Source organism: Suncus etruscus, chromosome 18, assembly GCF_024139225.1.
Source record: "Suncus etruscus isolate mSunEtr1 chromosome 18, mSunEtr1.pri.cur, whole genome shotgun sequence".
Lineage (NCBI taxonomy): Eukaryota > Metazoa > Chordata > Mammalia > Eulipotyphla > Soricidae > Suncus > Suncus etruscus.
Window position 1 is genome coordinate 50,556,611 of NC_064865.1, and position 26,312 is coordinate 50,582,922.

At 41.3% G+C, this 26,312-nt stretch overlaps 1 protein-coding gene across 1 annotated transcript in view; it reads left to right on the top strand.

Annotated features, from left to right (window-relative positions):
* The window catches only part of CDKAL1 (CDK5 regulatory subunit associated protein 1 like 1), a 674,860-nt gene that overhangs the window by 196,527 nt on the left and 452,021 nt on the right, over nt 1-26,312 (top strand). Inside the window, exon 5 of the mRNA XM_049764810.1 lies at nt 14,215-14,263. Within this exon, the coding sequence (XP_049620767.1) occupies nt 14,215-14,263 (49 nt within the window). The remainder of the gene's footprint in view (nt 1-14,214; nt 14,264-26,312) is intronic.

Sequence of the window (26,312 nt, forward strand, 5' to 3'; positions counted from 1 at the left end):
CAACAACTCAGCAGTAGGAAACAAACCCACTTTAAGATGGAAAGAGTTTCTTTCTCATTGTCATCAGTCATTTTGCATTAAAATTTGGTGTTGGGGCCAGAGTGATAGTACAGTAAGTAGCACATTTGCCAGGTACATGGCCAACCTGTTTTCAATCCCCTGCAGAACATCTGGTCACCTGAGAGCCACCAGGAGTGATACTGAATTCTGAGCCAGGAGTAAGCCTGCGTACCACAGGGTGTAGATCCAAAACCAAAAAAAGAAAAAAATAATTGTGTATATGTAGTAGAAAATGGTAGTTTTATTTGGGGTAGGGGTGAGTAATTTCTTTTCTGGACTATTAAACTACTTTTCACTGTTACAGTTTTTTTTTTCTAGTATGCAAACAATTTAGTTAAGTTGAATCTATTTGCACCTTACTCTGATGAACACTCAAAGCTCCCTAGGTATCTTGAGTTTAGGGGTTAAACACTGACCCTGCAAGCCACCAACCTTGTTCCAGTCCTCAGCACCATTGAGGGTCTCCTGAGCACTGCTAGAGCCAGATATAATAGCTCCTAAGCACTGCTGGATGTGGCCTCAAACCAAACACAAAAGCATTATAAAATCTCTATAAAGCCAGGTTGTATGCATACTGCTTCATTATTCTCCTGCCTGTTTGGCTGAATACTCCAGCAGCAACTATTTAAAAGTTCCTTTCCCTTGATGCCAGAGTGATAGTCAGGTGGCTAAAGTCTTTGCCTTGTACCTAGCTGGCCTAAGTTCTATCCTTGTTTTTTGTTTGTTTGTTTGTTTTGTTTGTTTGTTTTTATTTTTGGGCCACACTACAGCACTCAGAGGTTGCTCCTGGCTCTATGCTCAGAAATCGTTCCTGGCAGGCTTAGGGGACCATATGAGATTCCAGGGATCAAACTCAGGTCCATCCTGCGTGGGCTGCATGCAAGGCAAATGCCCTACTCTGTGCTTTGGCTGCAGCTCTCCTCCTCCGCCCTGGGTTCTATCCTAAATGGTCTCTTGAGCCCTGCCAGGAGTAAGCCATAAGCACCCCTGGGTGCATCCTCCCACCAAATTTCCTTACCTTCTTTCATGGTGTTTACTCTGTGGAAGGTCTGTTTCCTAGTATGGGTCTCCTACAAAGCATATACAGAGCTACTTAGAATAAGTAGTTCTATTTCTTTAACTGTCTGGAGACCATCAGTAGAATGAATGGGGTTTCCCACACTACATTTGAGGTATTGAGAGCAATGGGTCTTTCTGGAAGCTCTACATGAGGATATTCTTATCTTTTCATGGTCACGCATATACCTGCTTTTGTGATCTGCTCTTTCCCTTGGTTAAAGCCACTGGGTCATCTCTGGGGTCCTTCTTTCATCATCCTGTCTTTCTAGCCACACAGAGGATAGAGACTCAGCCTTTCAGGTTCATGAATAGTTCATCTAGATAATGCAGTCTCATCCTCTTAGTATCCTTAATCTTTATCACCTCTGCAAAGTTTTCAGGCCATATCAATGACTCACATATTTATTGGTGTTGGTTCCTGAAGAAGATCTTGACCACCTTTAGTGGCCATTGTTTCTATTCTCTAGACTGCATTGCTTAGAAGTTGGTCTCCACGCCTTCATTTCTACCCCACTTTTAAGATTAGTCTGTTTTTAGCTAAATATCTCTTTTTTTATACTTCATAATGTCATATTGTTGATATCAGAAGATTTTACTATCCCTAGAAATGTTGATTTCTGGTGTCTAGTACATTCATTTTGGGGAAATTCCTGAAAGATTTATTTTCCCCTCATTGCTGAGAGTTTTATAGGCATTTTAATTGGATTGAAGAAGAAGACATTTCCTGGTGCTGATAGTCATTTTGCTGGCGGCTGTCTAGGTTGGCCTTATCTTTTGATTAGTAATTTTTATCTCTCACTCAGTGTTAGTCACTCACTGGTACCATTCAGGTTGAAAACAGGCTTACTCCCTGGAATGTACTGTCATATAATTTTTGATGAAAGGGTTATGTTTTCCTCTGCGGGAAAATTAGTCTCATTGAAAAGATTAAAGAACATGGAAATATCCTGGGGAATGAAAAAGTTTGTTAAGAACATTATACCGTAGACACAACATTAAATCATCAATTGCTGTTTTGTTGAACTCACCAACATGTTCACAAATTTGATGTCTACGACCAAACAGAGAGAAAAAACATGTTTTGGTTAATTTAGTGACATATGGATTTCTCCAAAAGCAAGAGATTTGGCTCTAGAGTTCTTTCTGACACCTTTTCTAGTGTGAGGTACTTTCTTTCATAGCTTGGGACCCTATAAAACAGTTTCTGTTAGTTTTGTTTTTTTGTGTTTTTTTTTTTTTTGTGGTGCTGTTGATCTGGATTCTCCATCACTCACCCACATCCCTGGCATAGGAAACATTTTTAGAAAGAGAAATTATTCTTTATAAAGAAGTCAATGTTATACTTGAACCAATCAGATGCCGATGGTTTGCGTCAAACTTACCTTGTAGAAGTTAACGACTTAAGCACATGGTTGGTGGAAGAGGTTTAAAAACTTTTTGTTTGTTGTGGGGCCACAGCCAATTGGTTTTACTTAGAGGTTACTCTCAGGTCAGTGCTCAGAGATCACTCCTTGGGATGCTCATGGGACTTTGTGGTATCTGGGATTGAAACTGGGGCTCCTGAATGCAAAGTAGCTGGTAGGACTTTCCTCATCGTGGGGGAGAGCTTTTGTTTCTTTTCTGGTCAGGTTGTATTTGTTCTTGGCTTTTGGGCCACACTGGGGTGTGCTGAGGGTTTACTCTTAACTCTTTCTTTGCTCAGGAATCATTGCTAGCTGGGATCAGAGACCTTATGAGTGTCGGGAATTGAATGGGCTTGGTCTCATGCAAAGCAATGGCCTTACACCCTGTGCTGTCACCCTAGTGTTTTCTGGTCCTTTAAAATGGGATCAAATTTATAGGTGCTTTTAAAGTTTCAGTTGACTTTCCTTAAGTAGAATAACGATCGGTTCTCTAGTTAATTGTATATCATCAAAATTTAGAGAATTAATGGGAAACTTGCTTCTTATCGGGAATGTTCAAGGTGGGGAGCAAACTCAGATTTAGACAAGAGAGGCAAGTGCTGTCTTGACTACTGAGCTACACCTCAAGATCTTTGGCGTCTTGTCCAGTTTGTAGCCTCTTACTGTGTGAGGTATCTTTGAATAAGATCAGGCACTGGTGGATCCTGAGCCCCTCTTCCTGCAACTTAAGCAAGAAAAATGGGGGAAAGAGTAATTTTTGCATGTTTTCAATAGAATTAGACTGGATAGGGCTGTTAGTATTGCTTTATTCGAGGGTCAGAGTACTGGGGGAGGTAAGGTGATTGCCTTGCATGCAGTCAACCCAGCTTGGTTTCAAGGACAAGTGTTCTTTTATTTTTTTTGGGGGGGGGTCACACCTGGCAGTGCTCAGAGGTAACTCCTGACTCTGTGCTCAGAAATTGCTCCTGGCAAACTCGGGGGACCATATGGGAATCCAGGAATCTATCCACCTTCTGTCCTGGGTTGGCTGCGTGCGAGGCAAACGCCCTACCGCTGTGCTATCTCTCTTCAGCCTTGACAGACAAGTGTTCTGCCAAGGATCACTCCTGATTCTAGAGCCAGGAAAAATAGGCCCTGAGCCCTGTTGGCTGTGACTTGGGAAACTGGCCCTGTGGGTGCTGCCATCAGTTCTTGCACATCCTGGTGTTAAAGAATCCCTCCACCTTGGAAACAGCGGCAGCATCTGGTATGTTGTGAGGATCACATATGATAGAGCCCAGGACAGATAGATGATAGAGCAGTTGCTCAATAAAAGCGGGCTGTCACTGTGTCATGAAAATTACTAACTTTTCTTGCTGTTGGTTGCTTGGGGTGTGGGGTGTGGGATATAGGTAATCTTCCAAGTGCACCTGAAAGTAGCTTCTGAACCCAAAGCTGTGCCACTGTTCTCTCTGGGTTTTTCTAAAAGCCTCATTGACAGAACTCGAATTTGCCATAGCCACATACGAAAGCCTGATGGTTGCCGGTGGCCACAAAATGATCATTCAGATGGCTTTAAAGTAAGAGTTATTAGGGACCTCTGCAGCTCTCACAGTCACGTCAGCAGTGTCCTGAATCTGTGTGCCTAGAAACTTGTAGGCTGGCAACAGGCACTGGGTCATTCCCAGCTGCAGCAAAGTTCCCTTGTCCAGTGCTGCTCAGAGCAAGACCTTTCTAGAAGCTTGTTTCTTCAGGGTATTTGTAGTTATAAACTTGGACTCCTTTGTATTAGCAAAATAAAAAAAAAAAATATATATATATATATATATATATAATGGAAGAGTTCTGTGGCAGAATGACTCATTAATGTTATTTATGAATTGTTTACTCACCAAGTCCTTTCCTGTTGAGAACATATGGCATCTGGAATAGAACATACTGCACGTCCCCCCCTTTCCCTTTTTTGGGCGTATTTATAACTAAGTGCCCGAAGGACACAAGATACTGTTTTATTTATTTTATTTGAATTATATGCCAGAGACAGAGCTCTTGTGTATTCAGGAATACAATTTATAGTATTAATTAAGAACAGCTTTTCTTTTCTTTCTTTCTTTTTTTTTTGTCTTCTTCCAGAATGAATACAATATATTTCATTACTCATGTGAATCTTGAGTTCATTCTGCTCGTGTTTTTTTTTTTTTCCTTGTCTCCCCCTCTTTTTTCTTTCCTCACTTTTCTCTCTCCCATTGAATTCCCCATTGGGTCACATCTCTCTCTTCTCTGTCTGTCCTTTCTTTCTTTTCCTCCCACTGCTTTGTCCAGTATTCTTTTTGTTTTTATTTTTGTTTTTGTTTTTTTGGGTTATAACCGGCAGCGCTCAGGGGTTACTCCTGGCTCTAAGCTCAGAAATCGCTCCTGTCAGGGTCAGGGGACCACATGGGATGCCGGGGTTCGAACCACCGTCCTTCTGCATGCAAGGCAATCGTCTTACCTCCATGCTATCTCTCTGACCCCTGTCCAGTATTCTTCTTCATTGAAATGAAAATGATGTTGGGGCTGGAGAGATAGCACAGTGGCGTTTGCCTTGCAAGCAGCCGATCCAGGACCTAAGATGGTTGGTTCGAATCCCGGTGTCCCATATGGTCCCCCATGCCTGCCAGGGGCGATTTCTGAGCAGATGGCCAGGACTAACCCCTGAGCACCGCTGGGTGTGGCCCAAAAATCCCCCAAAACAAACAAACAAACAAAAAGAAATGAAAATGATGTGGGTTTTTTTTTCTTCAAGTCAGGAAGTGGACCTGTTTGGTACCTGACACCTTTTTCTGGGAGGGGGTGTGAGCAGGGTTAGCTATATCTGAGAGTACTCACAGGTTATCCCTGGCTCAGCGCTCCCAGGTCACTCCTGTTGGTACTGGGGATGGAACCAAGATCATCCAGGTTTGCAAGACAAGTGCCTTGACTCCTGTACTATCGCTCTGGCCCATGGTGGGCCTGCTTTGTAGCCTGGGATTTTCCAGCTTTTGCCAATAGCCTATAAATGGCATATTGGCACTGTCTGTCTTTCTGCCTCAATTGTACAACATGTAACCAGGTATTTATTTTTATTTCTCTTATTTTTTTTAATTTTTTTATTTTTTATTGTAAGGATTTATTTAAGAAACAAAATTGATTAACATATTGAGGTAAACTGACATAACATAATACAGTAACATAACATAACATATAATTAATATAATATAATAATACATGGGCCCGGAGAGATAGCACAGCGGTGTTTGCCTTGCAAGCAGCCGATCCAGGACCAAAGGTGGTTGGTTCGAATCCCGGTGTCCCATATGGTCCCCCGTGCCTGCCAGGAGCTATTTCTGAGCAGACAGCCAGGAGTAACCCCTGAGCATCGCTGGGTGTGGCCCAAAAACCAAAGATATATATATATATATATATATATATATATATATATATATATATGTATGATACATGTAAGTCAAAGAACATTTCTAAATAAAACACAATTTTTTTGATCATAATGACTTACATATCTTTCACAGTAGTATTTTAGGTACATATTAACATTGAATCAGAGGAATATCCATCACCTCCAGTGTTGTCCTCCCTTCATCCCTTCTCCCAAGCAAATATCCCTTTCTCCCTCCTTTATCCCCCAGAATGCTAGTTTAACTAAAAGCATATATGTTAACACTAATATAAACCTTTCTTTTTTTTTTTTTTTTTGCAGTTCCAGATATTTTTATTAGTGGTTTCTTAAAGGTTTAGAGTCAAAGGAGCACTGTATAAACAATGTTAAAGTGGCAATTATCGAATGCATGGACCCACCAAAGTATGGGGGTCATGGAAAGGAAAAACTTTTGGCCTATATACAAAGAGACCTTACCCCTGAAGTTTCCTGATATAAGACCATTTCTAGGCTCCAGGCAAACTAGTTTGTCTAATCCTGGTCATTGTCTGTAGTGCCCATACAGTTATATTTTTTACAGTCTCTGTTGTTGGTATCCTGTTTCTGAATTGAAGGTCCTGCAATCTGTATATCCTACATTGAAGTCAGGATGGTGTGGAACGGCATCTAATTAACTCAACATTAAAGGGAAATGCAGAAAGCCCTGTCCAGTACGCAGGTTGTTGTTGTTGTTTAAATCTTCTCAGTGTTAAGGGAAAACTCTTTTGAGTAAATCGATGTCAGAGTAGCAGTAGGGTCTTCCCTGGTAGAGAACCTGGGATGGAACCCAGGTCAATGGTGTGCAAAGCAAATAAATGCCTTTTTCTGCTGTACTAGCTCTCTGGCCCTTTGTTTTCATTTTTTTTTGAATATGTTTAGAATTGGAATTAGTAGGTCACATGGTTTCTGTGTTTTAGTATTTTATTTTTAGTTTTTTGGATTTTAGGATCATACCTGGTGTTGCTACTCCCAGTTTTGTGCTCAGCAAATTTCTCCTTGTGTTAGGTGGGGAAGCAGATAGTGTTGGGGATAGAACTTAGGCCATTTGTAAATACTCTCCCCTTTTGGACTATCTCACTGGCCCATGCCTGATTATTTTCCAAAGCAACTGCATCGTTTAATTATGTTTCCACTAGCAGTCTATGAAGGTTTTAATTTCTCTTTGTTCCATTTAGGATTTTTTGCTCCTTTATAAAAAATTAGATGATTGTATGTCTGGGGAACATTCTCTGAGTATTCAAGCTTATTCCACTGATCTGAGGGCCTGTCTTTATTCCAATACCATACTGTTTTGATAACTATTGCTTTGTAGTAAAGTTTAAAGTTGGGGAAAGTAATTCCTCCCATATTCTTTTTCCCAATGATTGCTTTAGCTATTCGAGGGTGTTTATTGTTCCAAATAAATTTCAAAAGTGCCTGGTCCACTTCTTTGAAGAATGTCATGGGTATCTTTAGGGGGATCACATTAAATCTGTACAGTGTTTTGGGGAGTATTGCCATTTTAATGATGTTAATCCTGCCAATCCATGAGCAGGGTATATGCTTCCATTTCCGCGTGTCCTCTCTTATTTCTTGGAGTAGAGTTTTATAGTTTTCCTTGTATAGGTCCTTCACATTTTTAGTCAAGTTGATTCCAAGATATTTGAGTTTGTGTGACACTATAGTGAATGGAGTTGTTTTCTTAATGTCCATTTCTTCCTTATTAGTATTGGTGTATAGGAAGGCCATTGATTTTTGTGTGTTAATTTTGTAGCCTGCCACCTTGCTATATGAGTCTATTGTTTCTAGAAGCTTTTTGATAGAGTCTTTGGGGTTTTCTAAGTAGAGTATCATGTCATCTGCAAACAGTGAGAGCTTGACTTCTTCCTTTCCTATCTGGATTCCCTTGATATCTTTTTCTTGCCTAATCGCTATAGCGAGTACTTCCAGTGCTATGTTGAATAGGAGTGGTGAGAGAGGACAGCCTTGTCTTGTGCCAGAATTTAGAGGAAAGGCTTTCAGTTTTTCTCCATTGAGGACAATATTTGCCTCTGGCTTGTGGTAGATGGCCTTCACTATATTGAGAAAGGTTCCCTCCATTCCCATCTTGCTGAGAGTTTTGATCAAGAATGGGTGTTGGACCTTGTCAAATGCTAATTTTTGATAAAGGAGCAAAAAATCCTAAATGGAACAAAGAAAGCCTCTTCAACAAGTGGTGTTGGCAAAACTGGGTAGCCACTTGCAAAAAATTGAACTTAGACCCCCAGCTAACATCATGTACGAAGGTAAAATCCAAATGGATTAAAGACCTCGATATCAGCCCCAAAACCATAAGATATATAGAACAATACGTAGGTAAAACACTCCAGGACATTGAGGCTAAAGGCATCTTCAAGGAAGAAACTGCACTCTCCAAGCAAGTGAAAGCAGAAATTAACAGATGGGAATATATTAAGCTGAGAAGCTTCTGCACCTCAAAGGAAATAGTGCCCAAGATACAAGAGCCACCCACTGAGTGGGAGAAACTATTCACCCAATACCCATCAGATAAGGGGCTAATCTCCAAAATATACAAGGCACTGACAGAACTTTACAAGAAAAAAACATCTAATCCCATCAAAAAATGGGGAGAAGAAATGAACAGACACTTTGACAAAGAAGAAATACAGATGGCCAAAAGACACATGAAAAAGTGCTCCACATCACTAATCATCAGGGAGATGCAAATCAAAACAACGATGAGATACCACCTCACACCCCAGAGAATGGCACACATCACAAAGAATGAGAATAAACAGTGTTGGCGGGGATGTGGAGAGAAAGGAACTCTTATCCACTGCTGGTGGGAATGCCGTCTAGTTCAACCTTTATGGAAAGCGATATGGAGATTCCTCCAAAAACTGGAAATCGAGCTCCCATACGATCCAGCTATACCACTCCTAGGAATATACCCTAGGAACACAAAAATACAATACAAAAACCCCTTCCTTACACCTATATTCATTGCAGCACTATTTACCATAGCAAGACTCTGGAAACAACCAAGATGCCCTTCAACAGACGAATGGCTAAAGAAACTGTGGTACATATACACAATGGAATATTATGCAGCTGTCAGGAGAGATGAAGTCATGAAATTTTCCTATACATGGATGTACACGGAATCTATTATGCTGAGTGAAATAAGTCAGAGAGAGAGAGAGAAAAACGCAGAATGGTCTCACACATTTATGGGTTTTAAGAAAAATGAAAGACATTCTTGCAATAATAACTTTCAGACACAAAAGAGAAAAGAGCTGGAAGTTCCAGCTCACCTCAGGAAGCTCCTCACAAAGAGTGATAAGTTTAGTTGGATAAATAACTACATTTTGAACTGTCCTAATAATGAGAATGTATGAGGGAAATTGAGAACCTGTTTAGAGTACAGGCGGGGGTCGGGTGGGGAGGAGGGAGACTTGGGACATTGGTGATGGGAATGTTGCACTGGTGATGGGTGGTGTAAAAAAAAATATACATGCCTAGATCTATGTAAAATTAGCTTAAGCCTTTGACTGCATAACACCTGTGTAATAGTATCCTAACATATAAAAAAAATGACAATGTTTCCCCAAAGCAAAAAAAAAAAAAAAAAAAAAAGAAATTCTTCCAGATTTGGGACTCTTAAAAAGAAGTTGCTGGGGGGCCAAAGAGATAGCACAGTGGTAGGGCATTAATCTGCACGCAGCAGTCCCAGGATGGACCTGGGTTCGATTACCAGCATCCCATATGGTCCACTAAACCAGGAACAATTTCTGAGCACAGGGTCAGGAGTGAGCCCAAAATCCAGTGAGAGTGAGAGTGAGAGGGGGGGGGAGGGAGGGAGGGAGGGAGGGAGGAAGAGGAAGAGAGAGAAAGAGAGAGAGAGTTGCAGATCTGAATAGTCATATCCAGGAAGAAAAGTGAAGATAATTTGTGATATATTTTGAGTTCTACAACTGCTGTACTATTAGAAATTAAATTCAGTTTTATAGAAACTACTAAAGTTTTTTTCTGGATTAACTGTATCAGTTTGCAATATCACCAGCAATATGACAGTGAGACAGTGTTTCTACAAAAAAAAAAAAAAGATAATTTCTCCATATCTCTACCCTTGCATGTTATTGATTCACCTTTCTGATTATAGTCATCCTTGTAGTAAATCCTTCGTTATTTTTTTATTAGTGTTTCTGGTCTGGCTAATGAGATTGAACATCTTATTAACTTATTGCCCGTGTGTGTGTGTGTGTGTGTGTGTGTGTGTGTGTGAGAGAGAGAGAGAGAGAGAGAGAGAGAGAGAGAGAGAGAGAGAGAGAGAGAGAGAGAGAGAGAGAGAGAGAGAGAGAGAGATTTTTTGTTTTGTTTTGTTTTTGGATCACACCTGGCAGTACCCAAAGGTTACTTTTGCTCTGCACTCAGGAATCACTCTTGGCAGGTTCAGCGAACCATATGGTATATTGGAGACCAACCCAGGTTGGCCATGTGCAAGGCAAGCACCCTATCCCACTGTAACATTGCTCCAGCCCCTATTTACTACTTTTAAGTTGTGTTTTTCAGCTGATATTTTGGTAATCACCCATATTCTCTGGAGAATTTTACAACTCTTCCTTGTCCTTACCATGCCGTGAGTAATATGAATGTCAGTTATCTCTGTCATGTCTCTGTCACTCTGTGACCTCTCACACCTTTACTTCGCTTCTCCAATTGTTATTACTTTCACCCTGTCCCACTAACTTTTTCCGATGGCCAAATTTTGGGTCTTCCTACTCTTGAGAAATACTAAATGCCTCCATCTGCACTCTGAGTATGACAATTTTCCTTTCTTCTTGACTTTCTTCTCCTCATTCCCTTTTTCCCTATGCTTGCTTCTTATCCCTTCCTCCACAGTTGCTTCCTTTCTGTTTCTACCTTTTCTTCTTTCCCCAACTGACCCGTTGTAGATTCATCTTATCCAAAAGGTATAATTATTTTCTTCCAGTCTTTCATTTGGTCCTGTAAACTTCTCAGTGCCATTTCGTCAGCCCTTTCAACCATCCTGGTACACTTTAGATGATAATTAACTAAGGGGTGAGTGAATGAATGAAAGAACAGAACTGAGTCAGTCTATTCATCTGGCAGTTAGGCTCCTACACAAGTACTGTTATGGCCTGAGAGGTAGCTTTATAAGAAAAGTAAAACTTTTTGTAAAAAATGAAAAATGGGGAAAAAATTGTGGTGTCTTATTTTAAAGAGCACCTCAATAGTGCTTGGCAAGTTTTACATGTCCCAGTTCATCATTTCTGTTAACAGGTGTTAAACTTTTTTTTTGGGGGGGGGGCACACCCGGCGTTGCTCAGGGGTTACTCCTGGCTGTCTGCTCAGAAATAGCTCCTGGCAGGCACGGGGGACCATATGGGACACCGGGATTCGAACCAACCACCTTTGGTCCTGGATCGGCTGCTTGCAAGGCAAACGCCGCTGTGCTATCTCTCCGGGCCCAGGTGTTCACTTTTAAGAGGGATTTTAAATGTTCACCCTCTATTCCTCTCTCGTTCAACAGCAGATGGGCTCACTTCACTCAGGAAATTGAGGCTAACAGGTGGGAAAATCGCATAGCTTCCAGGATTGGTCTGATGAGAGTTTTCACTTGGGCGCCCTTACCTTGTTTTGAAGAAGTTGTCTTGACCCCTCTTCTTTTTGGGTTCATGTTTCATCCTGCTTCCCTCAGCATGTAGATCTTAAAAAAGGGGAGGGGCAGACAGGAAGTAGCTTGAAGTATGGACTTGTCACTTTGCACACATTAAGTCTCCGCTTTGATCCCTGGCACCCCATTTCCCACACCACTCTACCCCTTCTTCCAAATATTGCTAGATTTTATTTCTAGTGGCCTCAGTACTACTGGGCTTGAATTCCATGGGATATCACTAGAGCTCACTATCACCATGGGGGCTCTATGGATACTACTTGAGAGGCTCTTCAGAAAGGAAAAATGCGGGCCGCAGGGGAGCCAGGAGGGGTGAGGTAGAGGGAAAGGGATAGAGCGAGGGGGAGTGCAGGGGCTAAGTGGCTTGAGAGAGAGAGGAGAGGTACAGGGGCTAAATGCCTTGCCTTGTTTATTGTCATTCTCAGTTCAGTCCCCACTGGCACTGCTTATGGTCACAGAGCATTGCTAGGTGGAGTCCAATAACCCAACTCATCCCCTACCCACATAAAAAAGGAATAAAGAGAAAAATACCCCAATTAACACATACTTAATTCCCTAGGTACCAGGAATCTCTTTCTCTTCTTTCTCCCTTCTGTGATCAGCTCTGTTCTCTCTCACCTTTACTGATCATTTATTACTGTAAGAATTGCCCCTGCCAACTGCATTGACCTTTCTGCTAATCTGCCGCATCTCTTGTCCTCTTGTTGTTACTTGCTGGTTCTGTAGCATTTGACACTGTGGCTTCCTTCTTGTTCTTTGCACTTTTTATTGTCCTTGCTTGAGCACATTCTGTCAGGAGGTTATTCAGTCTCTCAATAAAACCAGGACCCACCTTAAAATGTTTCCAGGTGGACTTGGCTCCCAGAAGTCGGTGTTTGATTTCACAGCAGTATCCTTGGAGGCTGATTTTTGCCATTGGCTGTTCTTGGTGTGGATCCAAACTGCCACCATTGTTCTGGGTAGGATTAAGTTGTTCTTGCAAGTTTTCCCTTATCTCCTAGGAGACAAGGAGGCCATTGGAATCATTGTAAAACATTTGTCACTGAATTTTTAATAAAGTCTAAAAATTTTTCAAGGAATCCTCATGTCTCAATTGAGTTCCGTACAACATGATTATCCCATAATGGAAGATTAGAAGTAACATAAAGGCCCTAAATAAAAGAATGGGCTATTGCATTTTGGAATATCAAAGCAGAGCATAACTCAACTGTGTCATTGATGAAGTAGTATGTTTTTATGTGCTGAAATACATGGCACTTGCCAAAAAGAAAGGGGGCATATCTGATTTTGTTCTTTTCTTTCTCTTCCTTCCCTCTTCCCCCCTTCATCAGAAAAAAAAAACTACAGAATGTTTTTTTATTGGAAAAGTCTTGGTATCTACTCATTTAACTATTATGAGAAAATTTATCTGAGGAGTGGAAATGAATGAAAGTAGATTCTTCTGGTTTTCCTTCCTTCCTTCCTTCCTTCCTTCCTTCCTTCCTTCCTTCCTTCCTTCCTTCCTTCCTTCCTTCCTTCCTTCCTTCCTTCCTTCCTTCCTTCCTTCCTTCCTTCCTTCCTTCCTCTGTTCTCTTTCCTCGGAAACAGTGCTCATTTAAGCATTTTATTTTATTTTTTTGGTTTTTGGGTCACACTCAGCAGCACTCAGGGGTTACTCCTGGCTCTATGCTCAGATATCACTCCTGGTAGGCTCTGGGGACCATATGGGATGCCAGGATTCAGACCACTTTTCTTTTGCATGCAAGGCAAACACCCTATCTCCATGCCTTCTCTCTGGCCCCTAATTTAAGCATTTTTAAAGTTGAAGTCCTATTAGCTATTCTTAGTTGAGTTTGCACCATCCTTTCACTTCTTTGCTAAAAATGGGAAAGTTTTATTGCTTCTAAATGAAATTTGTTTCTTCTAAATTCTCACCACTGGCTCAGACACCTTCATGGGCTTCTCTTATTTTAATTCTGTTTATCCCTCTGGATTCCCCATTGATTTTCCAGGAGGAATTCCCAGCTCACTCCGTCTGATTTCATTACAGTTTGACCGGGGGTCCCAAGGCACCCTGGGAAATCTTTCTTAGTCACTGGTGTCTCGGGCAGACACTCTCATTATTTGACTTTGAATTCCATGAACTCGGGCACAGCATCAGCACATGGTAGAAATTCATTAAAAGAGGTTTCAGTGTTAAAATAATAAAGCCTTGGATTTGGGGTAGATCTCCTTAATACCAGCATGTCCTTTTGGTTAGATTGTCAATTTAGTCTGTATTCTTTGAAGCTCTGAAGCAACGTGTTTTAATTAAAAGTCAGTTTGTATCTCAGGACATGTGGAGTGTCTGTTGATAGATTAAGCTGCACAGAACTCCAGGGCAGTAATATAATTTCTTCACTTGTCAATGGCAAACCGGGAGTCATAATTTCAGACTTCCTTGTAACATAAAATATTCATATAAAATATGTTGGTAATATCTTCAGTGCACTAATTAAAGAAAACAATGCATCCCCGCGCTTATAGCATTGACTCAAGCCGGAGGATAAGTGAATTCGTTCCTCTTCTCGTGGAAATGGTTTAACAGTTTGTTTTCTTTTTAGGTCCAACAGATAGATCGTGTGGTAGAAGTTGTAGAAGAAACGATTAAAGGTAATTATTGAACACGAGAGCAGTGGGTTCTTATGTGATTTGAATTTGATTAGAAAATACTCCTTCGTTAACATTTATTGAGCATCTTAAAAAGTATGTGTGTATGTGTGTGTGTGGTGTGTGTATGTGTGTGTGTGTGTGTTTGTACATGCATGCATGCATCCTTAGCAGTGCTCAAGGGCGACTCCCCTTTATGTGCTGAGGCTTCAGTGCTTAGGGAACCAGCAGCAGGCTTCAGTTGCTGGGAATCAAAATTAGACCTTCTGCATATGTAAAACATGCATTAAGTCTCTTGAGCTATCTCTGGTCTAATTTTTTAGGAAGGTATTTCCCAAGTGGCATTCTGGAAATCTGGCACCCTTTGGAGTGAATCAGGCCAGAAGTTCAATGCCGGGGCCTAAAAATGTCTTATTGCTTGAGCCCTGCGGGGCTGGGAATGAACCAGGTTAGCCTCACACACGGCATGTGTCTTAACCTCTGCAGCCCTTGTTGACTGTTGAGTTGCTTTTTTAGCCTTGTCAAGGGGCCATTCAACTTTCTCATTTCATAGGGATAAACTGTCCCTTTGCGATGAGTAATCTGAGGAGAGACCCCCCCTCAAGGACCGAAATGTCCCTTTCCTCATCAAACTCTCCCATATAAGTGGCATACCATCCATTGATGTCTCCTGCCTGGGCAAAATTTTACTATCATGGCTGCAACTCCTTTGCAGTTGCCTTCCTTGCCCTCTGGTATTCTGATGATTTTCATTTTATTTCTCTAGAATTTACCCCAAAGTTCTCTCATATACTATTCATTTGTTTTTTGTAGATTAGTAATAAATTTCTGTCCTTAATTGTTTTGTTCGTTGACTTGGTTCCTAGGGTAGGTATATATCTGTTTATTAATAAATCAGATACTTTTTAATTTTGATTTTTAACTTTTATTGTGAGATCCTCAATGGGAAAATTTTCATATCATATGCTTAAGTTATAATTTTGTCTTAAAAATTGCTTTTAATATAACACTATTATGGGCCAGAGCTGTAGTACAGTGGCTGGGTAGGGCACTTGACTTCTATAAAGCCCACTCAGGTTCATTTCCCAGCACCCCATATGATCCTGGCACCCCACAGAGAGGGATCCCTGAATACAGAGTCAAGAGTAAGCCCTGAACACAGCCTGGGCCACAGGATGTCGCCCAAAACCCCACAACAGCATCAAAATTATAAAGGGGACCATTAAATTTTATATGTTTTCCAGGTACACTTTGCTTTTAATCACACTAGAAAATAGAATTATGCTTTTCTTATTTTATTAGTGTTCCTTGAAATACAGTTTTTTTAAGTTTCTGAGAGAAATAACTAATTAATTTGGAAGTTTGAGTAAACTAAATCATAGTCCATTTGTCCTTTGTTAGATTTGCATGAAGAAATCAGTAATATATTAAAATATTAAATGAGTCAAGTTTTTACTAAAAATTAAATTTTTTGTTTTGTTTTGGGGTTGGAACGGTGATGCAAGCAGTAGGGAGTTTGCCTTGCACTTGCTGACCTAGGACAGACCATGGTTCGGTCCCCTAGTGTCCCATATGGTCCCCCAAGCCAGGAGTGATTTCTGAGTGCATAGTCTGGAGTAACCCCTGAGCATCACTGGGTGTGGCCTGAGTGAGAAATATGTCTTCTCTCTTATTGCTAATTCCCTGTTAATTAAAAAAATTGTTTTAAACAAGCCAACTATTTACCCCATAGTGAGGTTTTTAACCTCCATGTTTCTGCTCTCTTTCACATTGTGGTCTTCCTGGATTTTGTATTTTTCATTGGTTAGTGTTTGATGACCATCGCATATGAACATGGTATCGAATCATATTATTGTGATTATGATTTGCATGCTAATTCACTTGTTACATGATTTAATAACCATGATATTAGACCTTAATCTTGCTTTGAAGTTCAAACTAAAATGATGTATCAGAAGCACAAAAATCACTAGTGGTAATTCTCTGAGTATTTTCGTCCAACTGGCCCTCAGCCCATATTGAACAGTCAGTTGTACTAACGATACTTGTACACTGAGCGTTTGGCTTCCGCTTTGCAAAGCATTTCCCACAGGTATGAAGTCTCTCGAAATTTACAACCATCCTAAGGTGGAGTGTGACCGTGATCCTCTAGGACTCCCACTAGGAACTAGTGTAGCTGAGATCTGAATCCAGTGGGGACTGGATACTGGAGCTTAGACCTGGCAGTCTCTGCACTCTAATGTCTCTGCTATTTCCAGAGGAACCACAGAGGACTATGGTTCCATGCAAGATTATGCTTCTGAGCTTATATTAAAGCTGGGTAGCTGGTTGAGTAATGGCATTGCTGTCGTCTTCTGTATCAGCACCAGGTACCTACTGTCTACTCTCTCTCTTTTTTTTTTTTTTTTTTTTTGGTTTTTGGGCCACACCCGTTTGACGCTCATGGGTTACTCCTGGCTGTGCGCTCAGAAATCGCCCCTGGTTTGGGGGGACCATATGGGACGCCGGGGGATCAAACCACAGTCCATCCTACGCTAGTGCTTGCAAGGCAGACACCTTACCTCTAGCGCCACCTTCCCGGCCCCACTGTCTACTCTTATACATGTAAAAAGAAAAATTAATGACAGTGAAAATCTAAGGAACTTTTTTTTTTTTTTAAGATGCAAAGCCAAAGACATGATCCATGTTAAAAAAGAAATGGATAGAACCTAATTAGAATGGCAGGCTTCTGCTCTACAAAAGGCATTGTCAAGAGAATGGGAATAAGGCCTGGCTCAATACAAAGAGAAGCTATTTGCAGCAAAATACATGTCTGATAAAGCATGTTCCTCTGAAGTATACAAAGGGCTCTTACTCCTTGATAGGAAAATGAGCTCTGATTTTGAAATTTGCTCCGAGATCTGAATTAGACACCTTACAAAAAGATAATATGCAAATTGCAAACGAACCTAGAAGATGGCTAGCTATTAGGTCTTTTGGAAGATGAAATGGAAATTCAGCACGGTGAGATGCATTACACTGATATTAGGACCAATCCCAGCTGCCTCTGAGGATGCAGAACAGACAGAGCACTCACATTCGTAGCTGGCAGGAATGTAAACTGGTCCAGCCATTTTGGAAGGCAGTCTGGGATTTTCTTTCAACACTAAGCATGTTTTTTTCACCATAAAAATCAAGCAGTCATTCCTTGGTATTTACCCAAGTGAGTTGAAACCGAAACATGGACACAGATGTTTTTTTTTTTTTTTTTGTAAGAAGCTTTACTCAAAATGTTCTTGCATGCAACAAGATGTCCTTCAGTTGATGGACATGGACACCCTGACAGCCCATACATCCAAACAAGAGGATTTTGGTACAACCAGACAATGGGGTATTAATTAGTATTGAATAGACATGAGGCATCAGGCCCTGTGAAGTCTTGAAAGAAATGTTCATTATGAAGTTAAGGAAGCTAGTCAGAAGAGGCTGTGTGTTCTGTGATTTTAACCATATGTACTCTGTGATTTTAACCATATGATACTGGAAATGGGCAGGACCATGGGCATAGCAAAAAGGTCAGTGGCTGCTATTCATTCTCTGGGTGAGAGAGGGGGGACTAGGCAGAGGAATTTCAGTGAATCTGAGTTGTATGATAGTATAATAGTGGATACATGGCACAGTCTATATAAACATAGACATAAAATGTCCACTGCCATGAGTGATTTATAATGGAAACCCCCCAAGATGATGTGTCAGTGGAGGCTCCAATTGCAACAAACAATCCTGTTCTACTGGGAATGATGTTAATAGGGGCCGAGTGTGCCTAATGCTGGGAAAGAGAGTATATGGAACCTCTGGGTTTTTTTTCTTTCTCAATTTTGCTGTGAACTGAAAACTACTTAAAAATAAGATCTATTAAAATGATGACTATTGGACCAGACAGATAATAGAGGGACCAAGGTGCTTGCCTTGCCTGAGCTGAATCCAGTTTTATTTTTACTTATTTATTTTTGTTTTTGCTTTTTTTGGGCCACATCCAGCTGTGCTCAGGGGTTACTCCTCACTCTGCACTCAGAAATTGCTCCTGGCAGGTTTGAGGGACCCTATGAAATGACGGGGATCTATCTAACCCAGGACTGTTTGGGGTCTGTAAGTATAAGGCAAATGACCTACTACTGTGCTATCACTCTAGCCCCTGAATCTAGTTTTAATACCTGGCACTATAGATTCCTGACACCGTGAGCAGTGCCAGGAATGGGCATGAGCATCCCTGGGTGTGGCACCAAAGACTTGTTGACTAGTAATTTACATGGCGCTCAGTAGGCTGTCACATGGCTTGTAGAACTAAAAAAATTTGTAGATAATAATAGAAAATAAAGGAAAACCACATTTTTCTGTTCTCCTAACATTTCTGGCAACAAATGTGTACATTCAGCAAATCTGATACAACCCAGAATTTGGGCAGACCATCTAAGGGCCAAGACCCACAAGACTGTGCCTCCAGTCTCCATCTGTACAGGTTCAACACCAGCTAGAATGCCACCCCTCTTCCTAAAGACCCCCTATAAATTGGGTTCCTGCATACATGGGTTTCACAACTGTTAAGATTGTCTAATAGAGGGGCCGGCGAGGTGGTCCTAGAGGCAAGGTGTCTGCCTTGCAAGCGCTAGCCAAGGAAAGATCGCAACCTCGGTTTGATCCCTCGGCTTCCCAAATGGTCCCCCCAAGCCAGGGGCAATTTCTGAGTGCTTAGCCAGGAGTAACCCCTGAGCATCAAACGGGTGTGGCCTGAAAAACAAAAAACAAAAACAAACAAAAAACAAACAAAACAAAACAAAACAAAAAGATTGTCTATAGAACTCGAAAACTCTTTGCTTGCAATTACCGATCCACAGTAAAGAATATAGCACAGAAACATCCTTGGCGGTGGGGGGGGGGGGGGAAGGTAGAGAAAGAGATGCACTTGGTGCAGGTGTTTAAGAGGGAACCTGGAGCTTTTCTGCTCTTTCTGGGTGTAACAGCTTTCCAGCACCTTGGTGAGTCCACAAACTTGGATGGTCTCAGAATCCCTATCTTAGGGTGTATATGGAGGCTTTATTTTTGTAGGTACAACTGAAACCATTGTCCATTGCTGACAGAGCTTGATGTCCAGCCCCATGCTTTCCCACTGAGTTGGGTGAAGGCGAAATGATCCAGTGGCCTCATAAGATCATTGGTCCTGCTGGCAATTAGTCTACCATCCTCTGAGCCACCTCATTAGCACATCCTCACAGGTGGCTGAAAGGGTCGCATTATGGATCATCAAAGATGCTCTATTCACACCCTTCACTGAAACAATGCAGAATTTCTTGAGTCCTTTGCCTGGGTGAGGTTGGGGGTGCATATCACTCGCATCTTTCTCATAATATCACATTGTCACATTAAAGACCTGTTCCTTTCCAGGTCAGTTGGAATTAGGGCTGACTTTACCATTTTATCAGACTGGCTGAAAAGTCTGGGGTGAAAAGACTGGCTGAAAAGTCTGACTGGGGTGGCTCAGTGGCATCAAGTTGGAGTCTGCAAAGGCTGATGAATCAGATCTTGGTAAAACACTGCCAAGAGATAGTGACTGAAGCTAGCTGCAGTTGTTTGCCTGGCACAGGGCAGATTGAGTTCCATTCTTGACTCCAAGGATGGATCTCCTCCAAACTTGTGGCTAGGAAGAAGCCCTGAACACAGCTGGGCATGGCTCCTCACTTTCGTACCCCCCCCCAAAAAAGAGAATTTTAGAAGTGGAAGGAATAATTTTTTTTTTGCAGATACCCTTCATTTGTAGGAAGGACCTAAATGCTTCACCAGATATCTGGTTAGTGGTGAGTGGGGCTATTACTGAACTGTGGTGTTTCTTTGCCTTATGCCAGTGCTTTTGCTTTGGTGACACAAGTTAGTACAACTTTGGAGCAGCTAATTCTTGTTGGTTGTCTTTCAAGTAAATTACTTACTTTCCGGAGAAGGTGTTTTTTTTTTTTTTGTTTTGTTTTTTTCTTCCTCAGTTTAAAATGAAGAGGATTAAATGGATTAGACTTTTACTCTACCCAGGGCTGGCTAAGGAATCAATTCCTGTTTCTTTCTGAATAGCTCCTTAGTACCTCTTAACTAAGTCCTGCTCTCAGCGACTCTCCCTTCAGTCTGGCTGACTCAGAGCTGCCATGGTCCCAAGGTCCTGGGATGATTTCACTCTTCTGCTATGTCCTTGTCTTGCTTATCTGCAGTCCAGCATCTGAATTCGGGGCCTGACAGTCCCGATAGCTCACACCCCCCCCCCTCGTCTGCCTTTACCCTTTCTTCCATTCACCTCATGCATAGACCTCTTGCTCTAGCCAGCTGTTCTTAGATAGTGGATATTATTTTTAGTCTGCAGTCCTTTCATTGCCTGTCGAAAAGTGGGCATGTTTTGCCTGTCCTGGCCAACTCCTTTGGCACCCCGCTGCATATGGTTGCTGGCCTTGGACTAGTACATTGTCTCCTTTGGTTTCCCAATCCCTACCAGCCTAGTGGGTGGTCCTTTTCTTTATATAGCTTTAGTTCTGCAGTATCCATCTGCTTTCTGGGGTCATGGAGCACTGTTCCATGGAGAATCCAGGAAAGGCTAATTGGAATGTACCCAACAAGAAGGTCTTCTGTAACTGTCTAATTTTCAAATTTCCTTTCTTTTAGATCATCTTCTTGAAGTAGGTGTGGACATCAGCCTTGGCCCCAGCCTCTGTATTGTGCCTTTATCTTTCCCTCCTTTTCCCTTCCCTTTTCCTCCCCTTTCCTTTCCCTTCCCTTCCCCTCCCTTTTCCCTCCCCTCCCCTTTCCCTTTCCCCTTTCCCCCTCCCCTTTCCTTTCCCTTCCCCCCTTTCCCCTTCCCCTCCCCTTTCCTTCCCTCCCTTCCTTCCCTTCCTTCCTTCCTCTCTCCCTTCCTCCCTTCCTTCCTCCCTTCTCTCCCTCTTGTTCCCCCTCCCTCCCTCCCTCCCTCCCTCCCTCCCTCCCTCCCTCCCTCCCTTCCTTCCTCCCTTCCTCCCTTCCTTCCTTCCTTCCTTCCTTCCTTCCTTCCTTCCTTCCTTCCTTCCTTCCTTCCTTCCTTCCTTCCTTCCTTCCTTCCTTCCTTCCTTCCTTCCTTCCTTCCTTCCTTCCTCCCTCCCTCCCTCCCTCCCTCCCTCCCTCCTCCCTTAGGATTTTCTCCTGACTCTCGTCATCACTTCTAGTGATACTTAGGGGACTGTATGTGATGCCTGGGATTGAACCTTGGTTAACTGCATGAAAGACAAGCATCCTCTCCACTGTACTATTGCTCCAGTCCCTCTTTATTTGTATCTTACTCACTTCTTACAGTGTACCAACTAATAAAAAATGTTTTAATAAGATGCATTGATATGGGAAACATTTCAAACTATGCACTTTCTGTAAAATTATGCAAAGTATAATGTTTTTGTATCTGTCTTAGTTGGGAAGAAAAGACGACTTTCAGGTTATTCAATGTGAATCACTTCAGTATTTTAAGTAGGACTTAACAAAATCCATCTGTTAATATAGACTTTGAGGACATCAGGTTATTATGAGTTTAGGATTTATTTCTATTTTATCTCGCTAGTTTAATGACACATGCTGCAACTCTAAAGGAAGTGTCACATCTTAAGAATTTATATCTCTTTTCAAAATTCTTTTTTTTTTGTTGTTGTTGTTGTTTTTGGGTCACACCTGGCAGCGCTCAGGGGCTACTCCTGGCTCTAAGCTCAGAAATCACCCCGGGCTGGCTCAGGGGACCATATAGGATGCTGGGATTTGAACCACCAATCTTCTGCATGCAAGGCAAATGCTCTACCTCCATGCTATCTATCCGGCCCCTCTTTTCAAAATTCTTATGAGTATCCCTAGAGTTGTCTTACAAGGTTTTTAAGCTCCCCTATAGATGTATGCAAAGTAATGTAAACAAACAACAACAAAAATACTTTTTCTAATAAAAACGTCTTAAGACAGATGATTACAAGTGCCTTTTTAAGTAAATTAGGAGTGTTTTTATTTTTATTTTGTGTTTTGGGTCATATCCTATCATACTCAAAACATCTGGTGGTGATTAAGGAATTATACATGGTTCTGGAGGTTGAATTGGAGTCTGCTTTATGCAAGGCAAGTGCCCTATCTGCTGTCCTATCACTCTAGCCCAGTATTTTTATTTTAGAGTGGTAATTCTTTCCTGGTCAGCTTCTAATGAAGACACCTCTGTTGATAGTAATATGTTCTGGTGCTTGGTAATCTAAAACTTTCCAATATGGTACAGTCTACGAGTTGAATGGATTTTCTGTTTTCCCTAACTTCTCAGTAACTGATGCGATCATGGATTAGATTGACCCCAATCCCCAAGGCACAGTCACCAAGCATTTCTTTCTGATCTCTCTCCCATTGCTGTTAATCTTTGCTCAGTCAGCACTTTGCATCTGATACTAATTCAGATCTCATATGGCCTTTATAAATTGAGACTGGAAGGCAGCACAACAGCCTGTGGTTTTGCCAGGGGGAACAACTTCTGAGCTGCCTTTAGTGTTGAGTGGAGAACTCCTGGAGGAAGTGCTCCAACCTCAATGAGTAAGTGACTCAAGCTTGCATGTGGAACATGGGGCATCTGGGATTCTACTGGAACTCAGAAATCTGTTGGGTTTTCAATGAGTGCCTTTTAGTAAAATACACTTGATGATTTTTCAAGTATGCTCTGATAGAACTTTTTATTTTTTTATCCTATGAATCTCAAAACTCTGGCAGAGTTTCTATAGTCTGGCTGTACTGAAAACAGTTGTGCCTTGATTTTACCTATAGGGAATACTCAGCTCTCACTGGTATAATTAAGTAGCTTTGCCTTCTAATAGGGAAGGAGCCAAACATTTATTGAGTTATTTTTTTTAAGTGATCCTGCTTAATTGTGTACCATGTAAACATATGATTACTGTTTGGTAATCATTCTTTCTTCACCTAAAATTCTACAGTTTATGTTCTCTTTTAGAAGTCTCTTTTCTCTCTAGTCCATTGGCTCTCCCACATTAGCAACAGGATCCCAATTTGTCTTCTGTACATCAAAATGCCTTATTCCTTGGATGAACTTTTTGATTCATTCTGACTCTCTTAAATCACATTTTCCCCCAAATCATAATATATTTTAAAAATATTACTCAGAAAAATATTTTTATGGTCCCAAGCACTGGAATTCTCTCACAGGAAGGTAAAATTTTTCCACTCATGTTAATTTTGAGGATGGTGGTTAAAAAGACCTATCATATATTATTAATGGAATTAATTTACAGAAAAACTGAGTTATTTCATTTACTTGATTTCTTGATTTTCGGGTGGGTGTGTTTACACAATGTTGATTAGCTTGTCGGACTGATAATCTTTCTTGGTTTTCACATAACACACCATTATAATGGTTCACTGAAGTTGATTGTTCAAAACAAGAAAAGGCAATTACTTTGGGCTTGACTCTCAGGCTTCCCATGACCTAACCTGCCTGTTTGTGGTCCCACCAATGTGTCTGGTAAAACATTGTTTAAGCATTAAGAAGGAGCCACCTGCTAGGGGATTGGGTTTTGACATGAGACCTGATAGTGCCATGGCAGGTACTACCAGAGCTGAGGTTCCAATATTGTGGAAGTCTCAGAAAAATGCTCGTGAGACCTTAACTCTTGGGAAACCCATAAGAGTCAACAGTTGCTGCTAGAACATTCTGGGTTTTTAGGTAATATATTAATCATTTTATTCTGGGTGTTTGCTATTCTCAGATTAAATAATTCTGAATTAGAAAGTTCTAATTTCTATGTAATAGGAATTTTCAGAGAAATCTAAAAGCTAGATAAATCAGGTAATTCCATTTTGAGGCTTGCATAGAAAACATTTTATATAAAAATGTCTATATACATAAATATATAAGCTAGTTTTGTTTGGTTTGGGGGCCACACCTCATGGTTTTCAGAGATGCTCCAAGCATCACAGTGATGCCAGGGATCAAAAAGGGTGAGGAACACGCAAGACCAAGGCAAGTGTCTTACCTGCTGATACTCTGTCTCCAGCCTCTACTTCTTATGTTTTCAAGAAAACTTCACATTGCCTAAAATGCACTCGATTTTCCTCTCTCCTATGTTTTCCCCACTGTTATTATCACTGTTATAATGAATAATTTATGATAACATCGATAACTTAGGATTGATTATATGTTCTAACTTATTATTAATTGACTCACGGCACACAGCCTTTATGAGGTGTGTGTCTATGACAATTGTGCTGTTAAACATCTGAAGAGCACTGACTTTTCCTTTAAAGAATGCTTATTTTTTAAGTTTAGAGTACTAGCTTATTGCCTAAGAACCTGCCCTGCCTGTGCATGGTGTTGGGTTCTGGGCTATCTATTGCTGTCCTGATCTAGCAGCTATTGTGCCTGTGATTCCCTCAGCCACAAGTGAGTCACTGCACCAGGTGCATGTGTTTGAGCAGTACAGCCCAGGGATGTATGTGGCTTCTGGCTAGCATTGCAGATATGCAGGTATGAAACAAACGGGATATGCAAGCAGGAGACTAGGAAGTTAAGACCTGGCAATTCACACACACTCCCACACACACCCACACCCATACCCACACACACACACACACCACACCACACCACACACACACACACACACACACACACACACACTTTCTCTTCATGGGACTCATTCTGGACCAGTCCCTGGCATTGCATATGGTCCCCTAAGCAGTATCAGGAGTGACTCCTGAGCACATTAGAGTGTATAACCCACCCCCAAATCTTTTGTTTGTTTGTTTGTTTGTTTTAGGACCACGTTCAGTAGTTCTCAGGGGTTACTCTTGCTTCTGAGCTCAGGAACCACTCTGGCAGTCTTGGGGGGACCATATAGGATGCTGGGTATTGAACGTGGGTTGGCTGCGTGCAAGGCAAGTGTCCTACCCACTGTGATATCGCTTTTTCCCTTCCTCCCCTTTTTCTTTTTAATAAAATGTAGTAAGGGTAATTGGGAAGGGTTCACAGAAAACATTAGCTGTTTCATTAACTTTTTGAAATACCAGATAAAGTTGCAGGTTAATTGTGTGTGCTTCTGTTTCAGTTTGATGGTTCTTAACATAATAATAAATTGTGTTCTGTTGTTAATCCTCTGCGAGTAATTTGGAGTTCTTTAAAAATAGAAAATTTGGCAGCTAGGGCAAGTTAGAACTGCAGTGTCTATAACAGTTGCAGAAAAAAAGTTGACAAAATCATGATATCCTTAGAAATTTTTTTTTTTGTATTTTTTGGGCCACACCCGGTGACACTTAGGAGTTACTCTTGGCTATGCGCTCAGAAATCGGTCCTGGCTTGAGAAACGTATGGACTCCAGGGATCGAACCCCTATCCATCCTGGGTGAGCCATGTGCAAGGCAAATGCCCGATTGCTGTGCCACTGCTCCAGCCCCCACCCTTAGAAATTTTATTAAATAAAAAGAAAACCTCATGGAACCTTTAGCTTCCTAAATAGGAATCAGGCTATTATAATTTTAAATAATTCATAAAATAAATATTTTGTTAGTAAAATCTTACGTAACAGTAAGAATTCCTGTCAGTGGAATAATTTGATGGCTGAGTTGTGAATAGACAGGGACTTTAAATCTGATTTTCTCTTTTGGTGAGAGTTTTGTGCGGTGATTAGAAAAATCGTCTTAATCGAGCAGTTGTTGTCACAAAGGGTGTCTTGGAAGAGAGTGAAGTTAGGACAAGAAGGGACCACTAGGACAGTGATAGTTAGAAATGACAACTCTGGACAAGAGCTGGGAGCTGAATGGAGATGAAGTGGTAGTCATGATACCCTTTCAGTAACAGTATTGCAACTGCAGTGTCTAAAAGAAAAAAGGAAGGGAGAGGAAGAGGGAGAGGGAGAAGGAGAGGGAGAGGGAGAGAGAGAGACAGAGAGAGAGAGAGAGAGAGAGAGAGAGAGAGAGGAGAGAGAGAGAGAAGAAAAGTGCTATAGGGGCAGACTGGACAGAGTGTATGGGAGAGAAACTGGGGACATTGGTGGAG